The 24821-nt window shown below is 31.0% G+C and overlaps 6 protein-coding genes across 6 annotated transcripts in view; 2 read left to right on the top strand and 4 right to left on the bottom strand.

The window, feature by feature from the left end:
• Positions 1–1942, bottom strand: part of LOC125069602 (glycogen-binding subunit 76A) — a 39525-nt gene extending 37583 nt beyond the window's left edge. The window contains exon 1 of the mRNA XM_047679159.1: positions 1765–1942. The gene's annotated coding sequence lies outside the window, so the exon portion shown is untranslated. The remainder of the gene's footprint in view (positions 1–1764) is intronic.
• Positions 1943–3849: 1907 nt separating this feature from the next.
• On the bottom strand, positions 3850–6605 carry LOC125069601 (SRSF protein kinase 3). The gene has a single exon (XM_047679155.1). The coding sequence runs from the start codon at positions 6468–6470 to the stop codon at positions 4659–4661; it is 1812 nt and encodes a 603-aa protein (XP_047535111.1). The 5' UTR covers positions 6471–6605; the 3' UTR covers positions 3850–4658.
• Positions 6606–7353: 748 nt separating this feature from the next.
• LOC125069530 (monocarboxylate transporter 6-like) lies at positions 7354–9294 on the bottom strand. The gene has a single exon (XM_047679050.1). It carries the CDS (start codon positions 9292–9294, stop codon positions 7354–7356), a length of 1941 nt encoding a protein of 646 aa, XP_047535006.1.
• Positions 9295–9963: 669 nt separating this feature from the next.
• On the top strand, positions 9964–12448 carry LOC125069600 (DNA replication factor Cdt1). Its single transcript, XM_047679154.1, has 3 exons — positions 9964–10605; positions 10700–10832; positions 10984–12448. The coding sequence occupies exons 1-3, from the start codon at positions 10055–10057 to the stop codon at positions 12151–12153; spliced, it is 1854 nt and encodes a 617-aa protein (XP_047535110.1). The 5' UTR covers positions 9964–10054; the 3' UTR covers positions 12154–12448.
• Positions 12449–14921: 2473 nt separating this feature from the next.
• LOC125069603 (pyrimidodiazepine synthase-like) lies at positions 14922–18557 on the bottom strand. Its single transcript, XM_047679160.1, has 5 exons — positions 18162–18557; positions 17163–17330; positions 15875–16032; positions 15341–15583; positions 14922–15142 (listed from the first exon to the last, which is right to left on the bottom strand). Exons 1-5 carry the CDS (start codon positions 18322–18324, stop codon positions 15011–15013), a joined length of 864 nt encoding a protein of 287 aa, XP_047535116.1. The 5' UTR covers positions 18325–18557; the 3' UTR covers positions 14922–15010.
• Positions 18558–20599: 2042 nt separating this feature from the next.
• LOC125069604 (pyrimidodiazepine synthase-like) lies at positions 20600–22166 on the top strand. The gene is made up of 5 exons (XM_047679161.1): positions 20600–20776; positions 20856–21023; positions 21097–21254; positions 21353–21598; positions 21912–22166. Exons 1-5 carry the CDS (start codon positions 20752–20754, stop codon positions 22077–22079), a joined length of 765 nt encoding a protein of 254 aa, XP_047535117.1. The 5' UTR covers positions 20600–20751; the 3' UTR covers positions 22080–22166.
• Positions 22167–24821: the final 2655 nt, after the last annotated feature.

The following is a 24821-nucleotide window of genomic DNA, read 5'->3' as shown; positions in this document are numbered from 1 at the left end:
GGACCTTGTAAAATAATAACAGGATGATGACTTGAAATTAAGCATACTCGTTTCGGAAATTTCAACTTCAAGGCGGGAAGTATGAGGAGTAACTTTATATAGATTTTACCCGTTCGAAGTCGAGGCGGACGACTAATATATTTAGTTATTACTTGCTGATAAATTATAATATTATAAACAGAGTCTAAGATTTTTAATATTTGCACGTTTAAAAAAGTATTTGCGGATATTTAACTTAAAATCCAAGTACGTAAGAATCGTTCAAAGAAAATGTGATTTATCAATTAAATCGTATCAGCAAGAAAATTGAGACGTATATAGGCAGTAGCGGACTAAGCCCGTCAGAGGCCCGGTGCGGCAAAACTGAATGATGCCCCCCAGCTTTAAAACAATATAGTTTTACAAGCTTTTTACATATAAATATGTATTTATTTATTGCTGTAGAGTGTAGTGTTTTGATCTTGATTTAATTAGGAGTGCGGATTCATTAAGGAGGAGGGCAAGACTGGAGGCCCGGGGCGAACCACCCCTTCCACCCCCATGTTAGTCTGTCACTGTATATAAGTATTATCTTCATGATATATCTTTCTTTAAAGAGATAAAACCGCTAGTGCATCGCTTGAACTCTTTCCAGTCGTGTCGGATTTGCCGTCCCATCGGCTTATGCGATAGTTAAAGGAGGGTTCACCTGTATTTGCGCACACACTTATGCAATATTATATGCCCTGCGTAGTTGGCTCATGGCTGGTCTCCCTGGTATTGTAACGCAAGTCGCATCTGATATTTATTTAGAAATAAATTTAAAATCAGACCAGTATTTTTCATAGGTTAAAACAAATTTTGATTATGAGTGATCTCAACTAGACCCTGTCGTCATAAACTAGACATTTATATAAAATTTAGAAGCTTGTGATCCAACTATAGATATCATATCGGTTTTTATAGCCTTGAAAACTATAAACTTGATTACTTCTTGATATCACTGATAATAATAGCAACGAAGCCGTAATTATTATTAGCCGTCGACATTTTTAAAGGATTCAATTTGGATATTATTATTATTTAAATTGAATAGATATCGTTGTTAAATCTATAACGGTAAGTACGATATATCTCTTCATACGCAGCATGAAATCGGGATGTACCTACTTGTTTCTTTAACTAAGTGACAACTAAGTAGGTACATTATATTTTCAGATATTTTAATAGCTAGACTAAAACTGAATAACAATAACTTCTTGTAATAATTTTAGTGAGTAGGTACTTACTTTATAAATGTTGCATTTGAATTTTACACAAGAGCTTAGAAAGCAAACTGTTTTAAAGGACCTAACTACTTAATCTGGTAAGAATTTTAGGAATTTTTCAATCAGAAGACTGTTTGAGTTTGATTGTGAGATATTTCACATTATTTACATACCAGCCTTTGTAATATACCAGTAGCTAGGCTTTCAATACAGGCTATATTTTAATGTATTCACATAATGATTTATTTAATATGGAGAAGAGAGGATATGAGTTGCATGTTCTTTGGAAATCTATTATTATTGTCACTGATAAAATAATAATTGATACAGTAGAGAAAAGGGCAATGACTTAGGTCGAGGGTTCAAGGTCACACTTCCTATTTGGTTCGAATATTAATTTTATAGTAATATACATAATAACTTATTATAGTCCCAAGCGTGAGCCGTATTTTAAAATAGGTACCTATTAATATTCAATAATTCTATAAATTGATGATAATAACAATAAGATACCAACCTTTTGTCACGTGAGTCGCTTGTATGTTACCGCATTCAATAATCCGCACCACATCATCACAATGTAATATTTTAAGACACAGAAAATTTATAAGTTTATGAAACCGAAATTGAAAGTGAATCGTTATTTGTTTACATGTGCGGCGTTTCGGCGTAAGCCGTCGACTGGCGGTAAGGACGCGGGAAGGTCGCGTATCTACGCGCATGCGTCTTCTAGTTCATCAGCGGCGAGGATGCCAACTGCCAACTACACCTCATCCTCAAAGATCAGATGTTACTTGATTTGTCAACGTAAACATAAATTATAAGAAAATATAATTGCTAAATAGACGAAACATTGTCTAATGATAGACAAATTTGATTCACAAAGTTATATTTAGTTTTCACTATAATTAAAGATTCATAATTTAAATTTTTTTGTTATCAACTCTGATTTCAAAAAAATACATCGATTTAGTTTTGTTCTATCTATTATTGGTATGTTCAAACATATACAAAACTTGTCTACTTATCTCTAACATATCCTATATAAACATTTATGATAACTTAATACGAAAATTTATTTAGGTAGATACTTTCAAATCCAAGAAACTTTGAATACTTCAACAATGTGTGAAAGAGCACATTTATAAGTTTAAATTAATGTTTGAAGATCAATAGTAGTGGCATATTAATAAAAGGACATGGTAGATGTTTAGAGTTAAAAATCACGAATAAAATTTGAAGTGGGCAGCACTCACTACGGAATATAATATATAATAAAATTGTGATTATTATATTTTTTTGTATTACAATATTAATATATATAAAGGTTACTTTACCCATTTTGAGAAAGCCAATTTCCATTCTATTATCCTGTTATAATAATACAGTTTTAACATATTAGTAAATATTATAGTAAAATTCTACAAAATCTTATTTTTAAATTAATCTATTTTGCCTACCTACGGGTGACATCTCTCGCTAAACATGGGAACTAATATGTATTAAATAATTTAAAGTATGTAAATATTACGATTACAACTCGACTAAAACTTCAAGTAACTTTATATATTTTCTTGATTTATTTTATTTACAATTATCAGATCCTTGCACCTGCTATTTAATGTTCTTTGGTATGCTGATAGCGCCATCTGTTGGTAATAGGCTACTTCGAGAATAAGTGGTTTACTGCCTTACATACATATGCCTTATATACATTTTTAGGCACCAAATTATTTATTTTATGTACAATGTATTATTATTTATTTGATGTACAAATGTAATTTAAATAGGATTGTCCAGACTCTGATTGATGATGAGACTTACGAGAATTTAATAATTCATAATTACACACTTCAATACGAAAAGGCGTGGTAGTGCTCAATTTTTTACTCCTGCAGATTTTTTCTTTTGCAAAATTAGCGTTCTAAGCTCATGTAACTCCCATAATTGAAGAAAAACCAAATCACAAATACTTTGTTTATCTCTACTACCTACCAAACAGTGTAGCTACAGCTTCAGCTTCTATTCTTCTGCATTGTTTCATATAACAAATTTTCAACATAAGGTGTTGTACTTAATTATTCCAGATGAATTGTTTTTTTATGTATAAAGCAATAAAATTAAATTCATTTAAAAAACTGTCCACGACTGCATCACGTACCTTTTTTCGTATAGTATAGTACTATTCAGGTCCCAGGCTACCTCAATGTAGAATTTGATGATTATATGTTCAGTTTTTATATTGTGGTTAAGTCGCAAACTTGACAGAGTTACTTTCGCATTATAGTATTACTCTAATGTGAGCAAGCCAATTGATATTTATATCAACATCTGTATTAGTAAAAAATTCCATAGGTATGTCAATTCTAATTTAATTCGAATTTATATCAGAGTGGTCATTGTGGTTCTACTATAATAGCCTAATGAATTGACTTTTAAAAGGTTGGTAGAGATACAATCTATTCTTTGATACTTCCTGCCTCACCTCTATTGAAACCATATATCTGTTACAGTTTATGTAACATTCTATAATGAGATTATAAAATTAACAATCTTTATGATAACTAATTCAAGTTTGTTTTATTTAAGTTTAAAAGGACTTCAGTAAAAATCGACCGTAACAAGCTCGTTTCGTAATTTTATTTATGTAAATTTGCAGATATAATTAATACAAATTATGGTCATGTAAATCGGGATCTATGGTAAATAATATAACTATTAACTGGTTTAAAGTCACTGTCTCACTGCCTCTCAACAACAGTTGATTGCAACCATTTATAATTTCAAGTGACTCATTCAAATATAAAAAGGCAGTCTCGGAAATGTGGCTTTACAAATACTGTCTTACCTCTAAGTTTACATTATGAGATTTTTGTGATAGTGATAAAAGACAAACTTAATCTATGTGAACATACTTACTACCAGAATGGCTACAGTATGCATGCATGACTTGCATAGGTTCTCACATTCTAGGTGGTGTTTAGTGCATATAACTATGTCAAGTATTTAATTCTAAATGTTTATTTTAATGTGACCAAACCTATATTGTCTATATGTCATCATACATCACAATTTTTACTACAGCTATCTGTACAATTTTGGAAACTTGTAAACTTTTAAATGCCAATCTAATTTGATGCTACTTATTTGAGCAGCAGGTGTATTATATACATTGCTACCGTCAAAAATGAATTTCTAATTTATTAATTATTCAGCATCATTCCTCTATTTGCACACAATTTAATTCTGAAATCAAGAATTGCTATAAACAATCTAGATACAAATTAAACTATTCACAAACAAATCCATAAATAAACTTTGATTAAAACATAAAACACTGAAATACTTAGTATGTTGACACTACTGATTTTATGAACGTGTAAACAGCATTCACACTATGACAGAGAGCAATTATTCCTCAGACTCATTTTGTTCTATCTTTATTTGCTTCAACCAAGGATGCTGAAGGCACTCATAAGCAGTGGCTCGCCGATTGGGGTCAAAGTCCAACATAGGCTTCAAAAAATCGGCAAATTCCTCTGCATCCTTTTGACTCCACTCATACTTTTCAGTGAGAACAGATACCAAGCCCCAGGGTTTAAGCCCAGTTATATTTCTTAATTCACCCTTTTTATTGAAAAATATTTTAGAATATTTTCCTGATGCAGCAATTCTTTTAGGAATGTCTCCAAGAAGCTCAATAATGTGAGCTAGATGATCTTCATCACGGCTATAACCATCTCCTGAGTGTGGTTCAAAAAGATAATCACCAGTAGCTAATTCAAACGCCATGCAGGCTGTACTCCATATATCTGCTGATGTACCATAGCCTGCACTGAGTAAAACTTCTAAAGAACGATACTGCCTTGTTTGGATGTCTTCAGTGAAGTGTCGATGAACCCAACATGCATTACCTAAGTCAGCAATTTTAACCTCTACCTCACACACTTCAAAAGCAGGGTCAGGTTTTTTTTCTAATGTTTTACCTTTATTTTGTGAATTGAAGGAAGGTGGAGTATCTGTCATCTCCCCCTCTGACATAGGAGTGCCAGCATCATCTCCACATCCATACTGCTTACTCCTGACCTGAACTGCCTCAGCATCAGTATCAAAAACATCATCATCTGCTCTTTGCATATCATTACACCCATTTATGTTAGAGTCATTCTCAGAGCGGTTTTCAATGACACTGACTTCCTCCGGTGTCTGGGGAGAATCATCATTATCTTGGGACATGGGAGCTGACTCACTGTTATTACCTGTCTTTTTTTGTTCTTCCATTTCTTCTATTTGTTCCATTTGTTTTTTGAGAAGCATTGACTGTCTTTTAGCTTTTTTCTTTAACTTCTTCTTTTTATTCCTACTCATTTTACCTGTGACAACCTGCTCCTGAAATTCTTTTGGTGCAGTGCTGATCAGGGAATGGGGTAATCTGAGCCCCAAGGAATGTAGCTCAGTAGCTTCAGCTGCCAATTTACGAATATATGCTTCATCAACACACACTAACACGTTTTCAGGTTTAATATCCGTATGAATTATTTTACATTTAGTATGGAGGTAATCTAAACCTTCCAATACTTGACGTATAATAGTTTTCACATTCTCACGGGGAATTCCTCTATAATTAGACTTTAGTATCAATTTTAACAGGTGATGCCCTAGGACTTCAAAAACCATACACACATGTGTCCCATTCACCCCTGTAATTTTAAAATCATTAAGCAATTGAACCGTTTTATTTCTCTTGGGATCCGTTGGATCACTGTCACGGACAGCTTTCAATATCTTGATTTCATCTAAAGCTGTTTCTGTAAAATGAGGTGCAGACTTAACAACTTTCAAGGCGACAAATCGTTTGTCAACGAGATCCCAACATAGCCACACTGTAGAAAAATGACCCCAACCCAACTTCCTAGTGACGTGGTAGCGATTCAGGAATAGGTCTCCAATTTTGACAGGATGGTATCCACCCTTACAGTAGTCGGCGCTGTCTTCTTGCTCTTCGTCGTCACTGGCATATTGCTCGTCTTCGTCTTCCTCAATCGTTTCATTAGAAGAACTATGTGTCGGTTCAAGACGATTCTGATTTTGATTGCGCAGCCCGTTTCCTTGTCCACCAGCGCCGTGGTCTTCCTCACGATTTTTCTTCTTTCCGAGTTTATGCCTTTTCTTTTTCGCCTGAATGGCGAGTACCCTTCTGTTTACATCTGATTTAGAACTCATTTAGTAAATTAAAACACTTTCAATAAGTTCCAATATAAATAAATTTATCTTTTCATCTCAATCTTTTTGTTTGAGTATGGCGGCCGGTTTCAGACAGAACAAAATGCGCTCGAACATGAACCGCTCCAGTGTTACCGGCAAAAAAATATTCATAGATAAAATATACTTTAACTTTCCTATTCTTTATTAGATAAAGAAAAAATTCAAACCTAAAGCAATGTATATATAACATTTCATTTTGAATTTAATTAAAAGCAATATAATTTTTGATACATAAATGACAAAACCATAAGAGAACTTGGCTTTAATTAACTATAATCAATTTTTAGTTGTAAGCCTCAAGCCAAGACATATACATTAATGTTCTGAGTCATAGCAGTCTCAGCAAAGTTCTGTGGTCACGATTTGTGACCTTCCGCACAGTAAAATTCGGAACCAAAGTACCTTTATAAAAAATATTTTACCATTGGAAAGATACAATATTCCAAATGGTCATACGCTATGTAATAATTAATATGTATGATGATATATAAACTCATGATGATATGGATCCACTAATTCGTGCACCTTAAAAGCTTCTAATGTATATGTTATTCATTATAAATACGTAAATAATTATAGTTACACGAAAATAATGTAGGGCCTCATTATATTAAAATATCATACAAAAGTTTTTTTCGTATCTTGCATAGTTATTTTGAACTTGTTCTGTTTTCAAATAGAAAAAATATATAAGCTCAGGGTATTTAATTCAAATAATTAAATTATAATAAACGTGTGACTATGATTTATAAAAATATGTGTGAATTATTAAGAAATAAAACGCAAATGTATATTAGTTGTAATATTTATTATACTTGCTTACAGTTAGTATAAATATTTGTCATGAATTTCTTGTTTGACCTACTGGTATACTTCCTTTTTGTTCTCTGATAGACATTGCTTTTACCGGTAATAGAATAAGACCACCGATCGTTATAAATATTCCGGCTATATAAAACGAAACAGAAAATCCATATAAATTTTTAAGTATACCCGCAATTGGAGTGCTAATTAAACTACCAATGCCTTGAAATAATAACACAACTCCTGTTGCATTTGTTAAATTATCCAAACCATACAAAGTTACTAAGACCATACTTCTTAAAGAAGCGACACTTGAAACAAAGAAACCAAAAATAAAACAATACAAATATTGATAATATAAACTGAATGACAAGTTTGAAGCTATAGTGCTGATTCCTGATACTAACATTGCAAACATATATACATATAGCGGGTCAAAATAACAGGCGACAGCTCCTAATATTAATCTGCCTGCAGCATTTGAAAAGCCTATAACACTTACAAATAAAGAACAATGCTGGGGATCTATGCCAACCTGAATATTTTTTTCTTGAATATATACATAAGGAACTAAAAACCCTACATAAATCAACATGCCAGCAAAACATAAACACAAAAATGATTTTTTCTTCAAAAGTTTAGGGTCCATCATTGTTGCAAGCACTCTTCTAGCAGCTGTTGTAAATACTCCTCTTCTTTCTCTTAAGTCTATAGCTGTTGCTGCTCTCGAGACCGCCAACTGATATTCTAAACCAGTTTTAGATGTCTCTGTGGTCATCTTACTTTTTTGGTAAACTGGAAGTTTGTCTAATTTTCCATCGTAAAATACGTCATCTCGATACATTGGTCGAGACTGGGGTACATGTTGATCCCAATTACATAAACGACCGCAACAACCAGTTTTCTTAGGTGGTTCAACAGTTACTGTTATTTCAATAGTCTTCTTATCTTGAATACTTGTTCTTGACATAATAGATTGAAATTGCTTTAACTGTCTAGGGCTAATACCACCCTGAGGAGCATTTGCAGTTAAAGTTAGTTTAGATACTGCTGCCGTTGACGGACCAGGTTGAGTATCTGATGTGAATTTATTATCATCTACTACAGCAGCAGCAGTGGGAAAATTTAAATTTGAAACGGCACAAAATAAACGCTCCGTAGCTGTAGGTACTAATCCTTCTGCCTTACTACGGGAAGCCATGGGACGTACTGCAGCAGTTGATAAATTCGGTAAATAGGTAACAGTACGAGTAGGATCTTCTGTTGTCTTGGCAACTGTAAATGAGAGTAAGGGTTGAAAAGTCATACCCAAAAAGTAAGTCATACCAAGAAGTCCGGAGTGTAAAAGTGTAACAGTTCGCCATCCAGCTAATTTGACCAAAGAAGTGTTCAATGGAAAAAATACCATGATACCAATACTTGAACCACAAGTTGCTATGGCTAAAGCTAGCGATCGTAATTTTTCAAAATAGAATCCAACCACAAGACCAGCTGCCATGTTAATTAAGCAGTAGCCAAAGCCTGCGAAACAACCATAAAATAAACAAAGTGATGGAAAGTTGGTTGAAAAATAAGAAATGAACAAAGACAACGAACTAAGTACAGATCCCGACATTATACAGGATCTAAATCCAAAACGATTGATAAATGCTGAAGCCATAGGACCTGCAATAAAATAAATGGCTATCGCCAAAGAATTGACGAAAGCTATAAGAGAATCTGAAATATCAAAATCGTTCGACATATCTTTTATTAAACTCCCAAAAGTGAAGGTTATCCCATCTAATATAAAAACACTTAAAAATGAAGCCGCTACTACAACCCAACCCCATCCACCTTCTTGGGGTACTAATATCTGTGCAGCTATTTCAGTTTCTTCACCGCCTTCAAGATTATCTGGTCGACTTACTATTCTACTTGGTGTCAATATAATACTCTTTCTATTTTCATTTTTTACAAGAATTGGTTTAGGAGACATTCTTGCATATTTGGAAATTATTTTATCACGATTACTTCTTTTGACAATTGCTCTTTGAAGACATCTTGATTACAAATGAAAAATCTTGCTATAAGTAATTAAATTTTTAACAACTTAGGTTATAGATTTGTACAATTCTGCTTCTGCTTTAAATAAATTGATATTTTTATATTTACATAAATATTAAACATCAAATCCTTGTCTATAACTACATTCATAATTGTTAAAAAGTTTATATATATATATATATAAACTTTATATATATATATATATATATATATATATATATATAATTTCATTGTATGAGAATATATATATATTCTCAAACAATGATCTTGCGCTATTGTAAATAGAAAATATTCTTTATATTTTAAAAGATATGTTATTCATGATTAAAATTGAGATAATTAACTGCAAATTTAATCATTTGCAATTTATTAAATATTTAATGATATGATTGCATTAAGGATGCATTTTTTAATAATTAGTTAATCTACTATCAAATTTGTAAAATTAATGGATAAATCGAAAAATTATGTAAAAAATCAATAAGAAGCTTTAATGCTATTAAAATTTAGTCTGTAGCCTTGTATCTATTACTGCTTAGGTAAATTAAAAAGTATGCTATCGTTTCGTTTGACTTTGACAATCACTTTGACAGAATGCTATACGTTTAATGTTGTAACGAATTTTGGAGGGAAACCAGATATTTTTTAATCCGCATAAAATTGTATTTATTTTATATAATATATTATAAGCAATGTCTCAAACAACACTTACGGCATTTTTTAATAGTAGGAAGAGACCAGCTACAGATGATATCGTGAGTTCTAAAAACAAAATCGCTCACATTGATCGTACAATAGAATGTGCTACAAAATCTAAGAAAAATCTCTTGTCGAAGAACATTGAACAAAGTTCAGTAAAAGATAAATTCAACACGGAATTAAAGCATCCGAATGCAGTGCCTAATACAACTAATTTAGATTTAAAAAAGATTGAAATTATATCTCAAGCAGCCGAAAAAACTAACTTAACGGAGAAACCAAAGAATGTAGAGGCTTTTTCAAAAAAAGTAAACGCCGCAAATATTGTTAAAAACAATGATCCCTCCAAAATTGAAACCGTCAATTTGGCTAGAAAAGAGCTAAGCCTAGGGGACATCAAAAAGAAACTAAGTGGCAGTAGTAGACTAGCTGAACTAAGAGCAAGGGCGGATCGCCTTAGTAAAGGTATTCAACAACTCAAAGATACAACTGTAAAGAAAAACCTAAAAGAATTCAAATCAATTGATGTGGATGTTCCCCAGAGGTGAGAAATTTATTGTCTACTATAATAATTTTATTTTTTATATTTTTTGTAAAAATAGAATAATTGAACAATACTTTTGATCTAACAATTGCAGTCCAAGCAAGAAATCAACCATTCGCAATGAGTTGATGTCACCAAAGAAGGAAACAACTACAGAAGTTTCTCAGCAAAGGCCTTTTCTATCTCCTAGAAAAGTTGTTGTCAGCCCTATCAAGAGCCCCAGCAAGGTTTGTAATATGATTATTTGGAATCAAATTATTTTCAAATGTAATCTTTTGAACCATTAAGATTACCAGTTATAATATGATAATGGTTTTAATGATTAATACTTGATAAAAAATCAATCAAAATCAATTCATAAATCTACGTAAATTGCAGGTACCAGCATACATAAGACATGCATCTCTGGCATCTTCTACACCCAGTTTAAATCTGCCTCACCACTACAGATTCTTAGCAGAGTTATTCCGTAGTATGGAAACAGCTGTCACACTTCTTTATAATAGGAAGGAAAAGATAACTTTTAGCAAACTTAAGCCATCAGTACAAGAAATGCTTAAAAGAACTTTTACAGAGAAACATTTGGCTCAAATAAAGCATTTAGTCCCAGATTTCTACAATTTTGAAGTCCAGAAAGTGAAAAATTTCAGTACATCATCTCACCGAGACACATTTGAATTGATAATTTCTCCTAACTTCCCAAATGACATCAAAATGATTAACCCTCTGGTTCAACTTGAAAGACGAAGGTATTTCTATGATACACTCTTACAAGTCGTTAAAAAGCACCATGCTCAATTTTTGGCATCACTTGACCCGCCTATTGATATACCAGATAACAAATTAATACGTTGGCATCCTGAGTTTGAGCTGGAAAAGATTCCAGAAATAGAATGTGCCAAGTTACCTGAAATGCCAAATACTGAGAAATATTCTTCAGCTCAAGATGTTCTTGCTAAAGCAAGGGAATTGTTTAAATGTAACACAAAAATGGAAAGGGCATTAGAGAAACTTGCACAGGCCAAAGCTAGAGGCTTAACTGAACAAGAGAAAGCTGTAACAGGTATAAATGATACACCAATAATAAAAAATGTTTCAACACAGGCAAGTCAGCCATCTACAAGTGGAGTACAAATCCTAAATCCTGCGTTGCGCAATTTGCCAACAGCTTTATTGGACAAAGTAAAGGCCAAACAAGCTGCTAAAGCCCTTGAAGCTATGACAAGATCTTCAGAATTTGAGCAAAACTATCTAACTTACAGTAAACTTCCTGATCTTGCAAGGACTTTAAGAAATATTTTTGTTACGGAAAGGAAAAATGTACTAGCTCTGAATGTGGTACTGTCTAAACTGGACAGCAGTTTCAAATCTAATGTCTCTGCTAGTGATTTACATAAAGACATTAAACTGATAACAGAAGAGGTTCCAGAGTGGATTAAATTACATGAAATGAGAAACACAACTTTTTTAAAACTGGACAAAAATACAGATTTAAAAGTAATTACTTCAAAATTAGAAAATGCTGCTGCCAAATATAAAAATAATTAGAGTTAATATTGATAAATGACTGAATATTTTTTAATACCATATACATTTAATTATGAGTAAGAATACAAAATGTATTTATAATTAGTTTATGTCATTATGTGTGGTAACTTAATATATTGTTAGCAGTAATAATATTTAATAATTAGGAATATGACATGAAATTTATTATCTTAGTTTTCTTTTTTGACATCTATGTAATTATAAGACAAACATTTTTGTATTCAAATGGTGATGATGAAAGCAATTGTATGTTTCTTTTGACATTATGCATTTTGTTGACATCTCGTTTTCTTATATAAATTTACTATAGGTATTATAAATGTGTCTTTTCTTCTTTTATCGAGTGTTTTTTTTTTAGTTATAATCATTGACGAGTTTCAACAAATGTTTTTATGAAACTCTGATGATACTTAAAATACGTGTTTAATTAAATTCTTTAATAAATAAGATTTAGTTTCATTGGTAATAACATATTTATAAAATTATAGTAACAAATCCTACATACCTAATTAGTATCATTAAGTAATTAGTATTTAATATGAGACCTAGAATAATGATACTATTAAGAAACAACACAGATTATTTCAAATTATGATTTATTGAAGTAAAATATTTAAAATTTACTTAATTTACAAATATTTAGACCATTGTTTTCAAAAACATTTAGTTTAATTATGTAGTTTATGATTAACATTCCCAAGTTTGTATCCATTAAATAATTATCCCAAATGAGCATTGAGTATGTACTGATATACCGCTGGGTGTTTAAAAATACGTACTATTCAAAAAACAAGACACCAGAGGGTGTAAATACTTTTTTTATACATTAAAATAAAAATATCTTTATGTAAGTAACTTAAATAAAATATTTTTATAGCTGTATGTTTTTATTTAGTAAAATGATAGATAATTAAAAATAAATAATTGTTTACATTTTCAGTGACACTCAAAAGACATGTATAGCTGAATTAGCTACTTTGATTCTCGTGACCTACATTTTGTATTTCCTTCTTAACACTAAACTAAACTGTGTCACAATTAAAGTGAATGCCATCATAATTTGATTGTTTTTACAAAATAAAAATTTAACCATTTATATAAATATAACTTTAAATAAAAATAATTTATTTATAAAACATTAGGAACATAAATGGACACGTAAATAACAATACTGAAAAAAATTTGAGCTAGCAAAACACCTCTTTTTTTAAAAGAGGTGTCCCATGATTATGATTATTCATAATTATCCCATATTTTAGAGGCATTAAATAATTATAGACTATGCAAGGAATATATAATTATACATATTATACCTTTTATTCTGCGTTGATGGTCTAGTAGTTAACTTATATAGCCGCAAATTTCGAAGTTATGGGTTAAAAATTCAAACTAAGTCAATAAAAAATATTACGTTTTCCATCAAAAATTTCTCAGTAACAGCTTAGAGTCTAGAAGTTGGAAATGTGTGCACTTCCATGCGTTGAAAAACACATAAAGCTAATGGTCATGCGCCTAAACTCTTACCGGTTATGTCGAAACCGCCCTCGCCATGCCAGCCCGCAAAATGCTTATGCACGCTTAGTTTGAAGGAAGGTAAAAGAAGGGTAACACGTGTGCTGGTAGAGAATTTCATTTTTTGAAAGTCCGAGAAAGAAAAGTGGCCGAATTTCATCGTACGCGATGGAATTGATGTCACAGTCAGTCAGTCGGTCAGCACGCGTAGACTTGTGATGTAAAGGGGGAGTAGGAATTAGAGAGAATAGTTCCTCAAACCTAAAGGTTCGAGGTTGTTTGTGACCTTTACGTCAATAATGCGGACCGCATGTCACTGCAACCTATTCAAGGTCTCCATTATGTACTTAGTGGAGCCATCCCAAGCTGCGAGCAATATTCGATTTAAGACCGCACCTGCGTTTAGTACAACAGGAGCAGTTATTGTGGCGTGAAAACGCCGCACCTTGTTCAGGACCTCGAGTTTTCGTAAGGCTGTTTTGATAACGGCCTCGATATAAGCCTTGGAGATATCGAGGCTGTGTGAAGACCCCAGAGGTGTGTACGCTAGAAGATCACCAGTGGACCGTTTTAGTCGAAAACCGTACTGACGATCATTAATTAGATTGTGATCTTCTGTTCCATTACCTTACAAAGTACTGAGGTAATAGCTATGGCCGATAATATGCCGGATCAGACCGCTCCCCTTTTTTGAGAACAGCTCGCACATTATTTCCCTCCAGGCCTCCGAAATACATTTAATAATTTTGAATTTATTTAAATAAGGAAATTAAATTGTTTTATTGATTCAAATGATTTTTCTTTAAAACTAAGGAAACCTTTTACTTGCATCCAACCCTATTTAAATAATTTGATTGAGAATTCGACAAAATATCATAATATATCTACTTAAATAATAACCTAAATACATTTGAAACAGTCTAATATTAGTATAGATTAGTAACAAATGGCCAATGACTAAACTATATATACATACATACAAATAAAATATAATTTCTTAAAATTTTCTTTCTCTACCTTCTATTTAGTGATTTAAATATAATCATTAATGAAATTCAACAAAGATATATTTTTTTAACTCAATTTTACTAACAACATAATTAAAATATATATTAATAACACTTGCCTCTTAGGTTAAAAAACAATACCCTTTGTTCTAATAAAGAATCAATATAATCTGAGGCCATTCAATGCAGTATACATAGCTTGCAGTCCATTCTACCTTGGATAATTACATTTGTAACAAATAACACAAATTGTTACTCATTAGGGTTTATTGAAATATATTAATACACTTTGAGAATATATTATAGTGTGACTGTGACTTCTTTTCAGTTTAAAAAAATTAATTCTCATTAAGTAACTCATAATTAGGATTTCCAAGTTTGTAGCCATTAACAAATTTCTCCATAATGTCATTAGGTATTAAGTACTGACTCACTGCTGGATCTTTAAACATCTTATCTATGTACTGCACCTGAAATAAGATATCCAACGTAACTATTTTAAGATAAAAACTAAAAATAAACAACAATTCTAACAAAATCCCAAAATGTGGGTATTTATAGAAAGGAGGCCCAGCAAGGGCATTTACAGGATGTTACTTTACTTTTAAATAGATGTATATAAGTAGGTTATAGTTATAAACAAATTTAATTGAAAAAAAAATACAAACCAATATTGGATACTTGATTGGATCTATTTTTATTTGATGATCAGTCTTTTTATAGCCCTGCACTCTTTCAAACCACGGCCAAATCATATAATCAGCATAACCTGGCTCATTTCCCCCCAAAAATGTGGTACCACGACTTTTTAATTGATCTTCAATAAACTTTAAGGCTCCGTGATAAGCATTTATTGTCGCTTCGGTGATGGTATCTGGTGCAGTCATTGATTTGAAGAACATAGCATGAATCTACAGACAAAATATAAATTTATCAATAATTAATTGGATGGCAGTGGTTGTGTTGGATGATTGAAAACAAAAAAATATAATGTTAGTCTCTACCTATAGCCTCACCTCACCTTAATGATTTAAATTGTATGCAAAATGACACAAAGATAGTTTGAGTAATAATTTAAAATAATATAGATCACTTTTCAAAATATTATATTGAATTGACACTGATACTGAATGTTTTTCTAAATACCCCCAAAAAACCAACAACTGGGTTTAAAAAAAAATATACTCGAAGAAAATGCTTACAGGTCCTGTGGTTTCTACAATTATTTTGTCAAAGGCTTTCTTGACTGGATCCTTAGGCAATAATGGTCGCTGAGGATACACATCATCTAAGTATTCTACTGTTATTAAACTTTCGTAGATGCACACATCTTCCTTTATTTCTATAGATGGAACCTTACCTGTAATATAAAAAATGTAAATTTTAGAAAATAAAAACAATATAGGTACATACCTACTTATTTTTTGGAAAGTGTACTATCTTGAAAATATGTCTATTCAAAACATATTACAATTAAAATAACTTTTAATGTCTCCTATATATCCATAGATGTACTAAAAATATCTTCTCATTTCTTATACATCTGTAAATTAAGATGAACAAACATGTATAAGTATAGAGAGTTATGTTAATATAATACAATGCAATATTATTGATTAATAATTATTACGAACATTGGCGAATATTATTTATTATTATTATATATTCCGGTTTCGCTTACATAATTTATAAAGAAATTAGTGGGTCCCGCGAAACTTCGTGTTTATTCAAAAGATTATTTAAGAATTTCGAAACTTATGACTGATTTCATTTCATTGTAAACTGCAAGTCACTCATCTATATTTGGCGCCAAAATGATGAACCTTTGTTTAAATTAATGTTTTAATGTCAAATAGTATACATTAGTTAAGTTAGTATATCGATAACAATTTTACTTTAATTTAGTTATTCATATTTTTCATACTCTAACCATCCAGTAACTTTTTCCTCTCTCTAAAATTATTCTATAAAATTAATAACAATTTAGTAAATTGCAATCCAGAATTCTCTTTATTTTTCTGTACATATACGGCTGGAGCTCTTTAAAATGAGAACATAACCGATTTTCTATGTGCAGCTATCGTCCCGTAATCACTGGGACAAAAATCGGCTGACGCTATTAATATATAAGACGCTTGACATGTTTTGATGATAATAATGCTTTGAAAAAAAATAACAATTACCTCTAAACACTACGTGGTTCCGAAAACTTTACTTACATATAACTCAATTGTTCTTGTAATAAAATACATTATAGATGAGCCATTTATTACGAGTGTTAACCACAAATTAATATGTTTACGGCATCCTTGGGGTTTATACTTAATTGTATATTGTTTATTTCAAGAGATATAGCTAATTATTTTACACATAGATATCCTAGAATGGGATGATCCTTATAAGAATAACAGCATTCAACGTAAATAAAAATTTAAACTGATTGTACTATACTATACTATTTTATCTACACTTGCCTATTGTCTTACCTACCAAAAGCACTCTTCCTTGGCAACCATTCCGGTTTTTCAACAAGATTAATATTCACCACTTCATAGTCAATTTGTTTCGCGTTCAGCGCCAAAATTGTTCGCTGAGCGAACGGACAATAACGCATGTTGTATATCCTTAATTTCCCATTGTAAGGCGGAAGAGGGTCACCTAGAATAATATCATATAAGAACAAAATAATGATTGTATGTAATAATGTAATTCGTAAAATTAGTGAATTCATGAACAATTTAATATTCCTTTGAAAACAAAATCTTAAAAATAGATAGGTATTAGGTACCTGCTATAAATTATTATTTATTTAATAATAGGGGTCTATAAACAACGTTTATATTAAAGAACACATGATTTAAAAAAAAAATGTTTTTATCCCGCCTAAGAAAGTTCAAATTCTAGGCTTTCTCTACTATAAAATGTATAACATGTAAATCTTTCTCAAGAATCACTCTCATTATTGAAGAAAACAGCATTAAAATCCGTCGCGTAATATAAAAGATCTAAACTAAGCGTAAAGACGGCGAAAAGCGACTTTGTTTTTTTCTTTGTAGACATAAACAGTCAAATATGTAAGGAATTCGATATACATTTTAGTGACGCAATAATGTACATTATTTGTTTTACCAAGGTTTTAACTTACATTCACATTCTTAATTTAATTTTAAGATGAATAAGTACCTACTAATTCATCTAAACATTCAATTTCACACATATTAGAATCCATGTCGTTTACGAAACTAGATTAAGTTAACAAGTGTATAATAATTAATATTACAAAAGTACATAGTGATTACGTAGTTAACATACTCTTTTGTCTTTGTTGCTAAGTGTTGGTCATTATTTTTACCTTAATAATATAAGTGTTTATTACTACATAGTAATAAACATATAATATTTAACAGTACAATTCGATTAGTAATCGCAAAATATGCATATTTAACAATATCAAACAGAATAAATACTTATTACCAATCAAATGTTTACCTTTTTTTAAGTGTTTTGTGTTGAAATTGATACTTCCAGATATTGCTTTTGCAGCCATGTTGCGATACGGCAAGACGTATTCTAATATCTGACCAACTGGGGCCAACACTTTATACGATGACACGAGTATGTGCATGGCAAAACTTAATGTGGACAGTATCATGATGACTATTATCTTACAATTATTTTATCAGACGAAAACACTTACTATCTACTGTTTTAGACCGTCATTGAACTTAATCATCTAAATACGTATTATTTAATCTTAAATGTTATGTTATATCCGTTTTCGTATGTTGTAATTATTTATTATTGTTTATTTTTATAGTGACTGACATAACTCACTTACTCATGTAGTCATGACTGACATTTTTATACTAGATACACTATGACTAAAGAAATGTATACTTTTAGGGTTGGTACAAATTGTTTTACATGCATTTATTGAAGTTAGTAAGAATATAATATCAAGTTATAACTATACTGCAATGTTTAAGTTAACGTTTCTGAGGCAATAAAGTTCTAATTCTGTCACACATAAACATAGGGTTTAGATCAACTTCTGAATATATGGGTATTTTTTCTTTAAAAGTAAATACTAAATTATACATAGTTCTTATGAATCTGTAATAAGCATTGCAATATCAAATAATGTCACGGGATATATAGTCGACAATTAAATTAAATTCTTAATTAAGGCTTTTCGTCAACTATACTATGTTCATTTAAGTAGGTTATAGGTTATAGGACTTATAGGTTCTGTACTTATGGACTACGTTCCAAGTCCAACTTCTAGATTTATGACAATTTTGACGTTTCATTGATAACGTGATTAAAGTGAAACTGACGGTCTAACTCTAAAGTCTAAAGTTTGAATCGTTATGCGGATAATCTTGACATATGTAAACATGTCAATAACTTGTAGTCATAATAATTAATATAATATTATTACTATTTAGTTACTTCGGTATTTGGGCCCATTTACATTCGGTGATTATAAATATGAAAATCAAAAAATCGCATAAGAAAATGACGATTTCATTCAATATAATATCCATTACAAGTTAGGAAGATAATTTAACATCTTATTAATTTGTGTTGATGATGTCGTTCTCTATAGCTCCTTCATAGAAAGGGCTACCCCATCTACCCTACCCCATCCCGTGGGTGTCGTATTAACCGCACAGCTAGTATCGCAATACTTGGCGTTGATGTTTCGAGCCTCATTCAGTTCCGCGAATATAATAAGTGGAAAGACAAATAAAAAAAAAACTGTTTCCATAGCTAGAGAAAAAGCACAGGACCAATTTTATATAACACCTTACATATTCCGGCTAGCCAGAAACAATTGTACAGGCTAATTAAAGTTGGAGAAAGAAAGGGATAGGATGTTATATAGATAAAATGTATGAAAGATGAAGCAGGTGAAGTGCTGTCAGACGATGTCTAAATTAAGGACAGATGGAGAATGAATCTTGAAAGGTTGTTGAATGAAAAAAAGTATTGGAATGGTGAGCTTCACAGAATATCTGAGAATGTAGGACTAATGAGAAAGATAACCATGGATGAAGTGAAAATGGAATGAAGAACGGAAAAGCAGTGGGGCCAGATGAAATACCAAAAGAAGTATGGAAGCTGTTACGGGAGTATGATGAAAGTGGTTAGTTTTATTTTTCTGATGAAAACGAACAACTGATGGTGCACCACTTACCTGGTACCCAACTTTAAAATAAAGGCGATGGACCGGAGTGCAAAAACTTTTGATGAATAAAGTTAATGTCACTTAGTTTGAAAGCATGTTGAACGAAGATTGAGATAGGAGAGTGAAATTACGCAGCCAAGCCAGTTTCAGTTTTTTTAGAAGGATGAAAAGAAATTTCAATTGAGCAGAAATGAGGATGTTGAGATGGGTATGATGATATGGAGTAAGGAGAATGGATAAAATAAGAAACAAGTATATAAGAAGAAGTCTTGAAGTAGCTCCGATAACAGAAAAAGTGAAAGGAAACCATTTGAGTTGTTATGAACGTGAGCGTAGAGGGAGAAGAGTACGACCTAAGAAGACATGAATGGAGCGTGTGAGGATGTATGTGATAGAGATATGAGAGAGATGGATGTGGACGAGCAGATCATGAATAACAGAGAAGAATGCAAGGAAAGGACTTGCTGCGCCGTCGGCCCCAAATATATTAGAACACGGGCAGGGAAAATGAACATGTAATTCTCTGATTATATACGTATTTGATTGTAAGGATGAGTGTGGTTTCATTACAATTAAATCCGAAACCGGTCTGTCAATTATAAAAATGTGATTTGTCATATGGATATTCAAGTTGGATTTTTTTACAATTATTTCATCAACAACTACAGTAGGAAGTTTATAATACTCTTTGGTCAATAATTTATTTTTTTATTACATTTACATATAATGTCTATGATTTACCGGAAAGTGCAGTTTTCGACGTCTTATGATTGTCAGTACTTATAACTACTATTTTTTGTTTTAATCAATTTATTCTTTCTCATTCCGTCATTCTAACTATACATTGAATAAATACTTCCCTACACAAATATAATAAAAAACCTAATAATGTCGGAAAAACATTTGCAAACGGGTAAGGGAATGTTAGTTCTACTGCATATTTTTATACTGATAAGTGATAACATTTTTAAAGTTTTTTTTTTACCTTAAAGGAGATGAACTTCCATCGTACAATGGAAAATTGCGGTTATTTGCAATGAGATTTTGCCCATATGCTGAAAGAAGTGTTCTTGTACTAAATGCTAAAAAAATTCAATATGACTTAGTTTTTATTAATTTGGATCACAAGCCAGAATGGGTTTTTAATTTCAGCCCCAAAGGTACGTATTATCAATAAATACTTCATTACTCATTTCAGGTAATTCCATTTAAAAAATATGTATTTTCTTGTAGGAACTGTTCCGGCCTTGGAATATGAGCAAGGAAAAGCAATATTTGATAGCAACATTATTAATGTATACCTTGATGAAAAATATCCTGAGGTGTCCCTTCAGTCATCAGATCCACTAAGACGGGCTCAGGATAAAATGCTTGTGGAGCAGTTTGCTGGTGTAAGTGACCATATTTTTAAGAAACACTTACCATTCAAAATAATTCGATATATTTTTCTATTATAACATACAAACTAAAACTTACTTGTTTTTCTTAGGCTCAATCAGCATACTACACTGCTGCATTCAATGCTCAAGCTCTTCAACCCAACATGGCTGAAAACTATCACAAAGGTTTGGAGCTATTGCAAAAAGAAATTGAAGCCCGTGGCACTAAATTTTTACATGGAGATGAACCAGGCCTAGTTGATTATACAATCTGGCCATTCTTGGAACGTTTTGAAGCTCTACCTTTACTGGGCAAGGCTGAGTTTGCTATTGACAAGTCTAAATATGAAACTTTGGTAAGTTAAACTACAGTATATAGATAATATTTATAATCTTTAAATAGGGAATTTCTAAAAAATACCTTTCTAGATAAGGCTTTCAATGACACACCCTTTTTATATTTGCAATCTGTTTAAGCTAATAGTGATTTCTTTTTTAAATGAATCAATCAATTGTTCTCCACAAATAGCACATCTTTGGACTGACAACTTTGGACTGAATTTTAGGGCCAATTTCTTTCTTGTCGGTCAAACCCAGAATATGATTGTGCCTATTCATATTTTCGAAAAAATACATAGAAATAATGCACAAATTTATTTTTAATTACAGACCAATTACATGGATTCCATGAAGAATGTGCCAGCTGTCAAGTCTTATGCCTTAGCTGCAGAGACTCACGCTAAATTTACCGAATCCCGAATTAAGGGTGACGCTAACTATAACATGTTGGACTCCAGTGCAGTATGCTGCATGCGCCCAAGGAAGAAGAAGGAATAAACTATGAAACTTGTAACAAATATTATGTGTTTAAAAAGTACTTATTCTTGTTAAAAATAATGGTGCATTTAAAAAGGGAATAAAGAACAATATAAATAAGATGTCTTTCATTAATAACAATTTTAAATAATTAAATTACAATTTCAAAGGTAAAAATTATTTCTTCATTCAATTTGTGTGAAAAATAAAACATCGACCCATTTTTCTGATTGAATAGCGTATCTTAGAAAAGTTGTTGGTTATTTATAATTTCTGTAATAACTTCTTTTGAACGTAGAGACGATATTTTCGAAAAACTGGTTTGTGGTACATTTTTTCCAATGTGTTGGTGTGAGGGGTGCTCAAGGTCGCATTCTCTGAATATTTATTTTGATTCTAAACTATTGTCCATGACCTTTTGTAGTATGAACCCCCTTTTATGTCTCTAATGACTTAATTACAACTTAATTTTTTTTAAGTAACTGGTGAAGTTCAATTAATAAAATATATTTGTTTTAGCACGGAAACTGATCTTATAAATAATCTATCCATACTCCATAGGCATACGCTGTTTTGAAGCCTCAACTTTTAGGTAAATATTTCGCGCGCGGACATTTAACCCTGACTAACAAAACTTTCTTACTTGTTTTTGTGTAGTTTTTGTAAAGTCCAATGTTTTTGTACATTGTAAAAACTTTTGTGACCTAAGAGTAATTTATAAATTAAATAACAAGTTGTAAACTATTTTCCTTATATTAGAGAATAAAGTAGCTCAGCCGTTTGCTCTCTAAACTCATCGTTTGTTTCTTATGTCGCCGGCCTCGTAGGCGTACAATGTGTTAATTAGGAAAACAATAAAATAAAATTCGAACTACTTATTTTATTTTTAAAGAATCTTCTCATGTTACCAGTCAAAAAGACTTGTATTATAATGTTAATTGTCGTTGCTATTAAAACATACTTCATTTAGTTGTTGGCTGCCTCCTTATTAAAAAAAAAACATATGTTTGTTTATAAAATTTATATTTCACTAAGAATTTAATACACAACCTATTTTCGCGTACTAAATTAAAATAACTCGTAGGTATAGAATATATCACATTAACAACAGCATTTTAAATAATAAATTAAAACAAAATTCCATAGTCGTGAGATTCTTATAAGTAGTCATTAAGTCCATATTGTTTGTTCAATATAAAATATATATGTTCCACTTTAAAGAAACTGTAACAGATTATTTTATTATTAATTATTTTCAAATTATATATCCTCATAAAAAAAACAATTTTAAAATACTATTTATGTCACATATTGTAAATGAATTTATAATCCAAATTTAAATGAGAACAGACAGCACCCTTTTCTAACTTATTGAGTTAATGATTACAACATATATTGAATATGTACCTATATGTTACATTCTTTCTTTTTTAAATATGTAATTGTATCAGTTGATGCATTTGTCATATAATATTGTTTTATCATATTAAATAGGTGTGTAATTAAATACTATATTTTAATTATTAACATATTTGCTGAATACTATAGTCATTATTTTATTTTGTACTGAACTGGCTGTTAATTAAAATGTAATGTATCATGATATACAGTATGTCACAAAACAGGGCTTTGTGGAACTTTTAAACCTTGTTGAAGGTTCTCAATAATATAGTCGACTATTGGTAGCACTAAATTGTTAAGTGGCGGTTTGCGGAATTATTGATGACTTATATACCCCTAATGTGCTATTTAAAGCCATTATTGCAATTACAAATTATTTTTATTTCATTTCATTTCAACAACACAGTAGTGAAAAGTATTAAAAAACACCTAATGTGCAGTTTATATTTTTGTTTGTTTATACTTTGCTTACAAAAGTACTGACAACTAATATTATATTAGATCTTAATGAGAGTTTTTAATAAATACAAGATAGAAAGCTTATTCGGTAATAGAAAAAAAGTGAGTTTAACGAAATAAAAAGCCCAAAACTTGAAACAAAAAATAAGTCAGAAAACAAATTATTTTGAAATAATCTCGTTAGGAATCATAGCAGTGTTTTATGTATTTTATATGGCCTATTCCAATCGAGGGAGGAGATATAAAAGAACCTGTAATTTGTATATTTCATATGATATGCTAATATATATGCTATATGCTTATATATCTTTATTTATAATGAAATACTATCCCACTTAAGTGCTTATATTGATTTTAATTTTATTTTCAAGTTCCGATAACAACGTGACTTTCAAAAAGCAATTTCGCGAACCATAGATTATTTAAGATGTTGACCAATAATATCGCGTTAATTCAATGTCAAAGTTGTTTATTTGTCTTTGCTTCTCTTGTGGTTGGTATAGGCTATAATAATACCTAAATTAAGGATTTTCCATATAGGAGAAGTTACATGTATATTCATTTGGTTAAATGTAATTTAGCGAATTGTTTCTAAGGAATGTAATTATAAGTAATATTTATATTTGAAGAATGAGTATTCAATTCACGTACCTCGGGTGTGATGACCCTGAATTCAAACTACCAGAGAAATAATACTTTCCAGTTTTCACGACCAATTTTCACTAAACATTGAACACCCTTAAATAATAAATGTTTATTTCAAAAGCACTTAAAATTCGTATCAATAGTAGTATCGGTTTTGTATCGCTTAAAGTTTAATATATAAAAAAAAACATTATATTTATATACATAGTTAAAACTCAAAATGTAATAACGGTTTCAGTATGTAATGTTTGTTTTATA

The sequence above is a fragment of the Vanessa atalanta genome, chromosome 15 (genome assembly GCF_905147765.1).
Source record: "Vanessa atalanta chromosome 15, ilVanAtal1.2, whole genome shotgun sequence".
Lineage (NCBI taxonomy): Eukaryota > Metazoa > Arthropoda > Insecta > Lepidoptera > Nymphalidae > Vanessa > Vanessa atalanta.
This window is presented reverse-complemented; position numbering and strand designations above follow the sequence as displayed.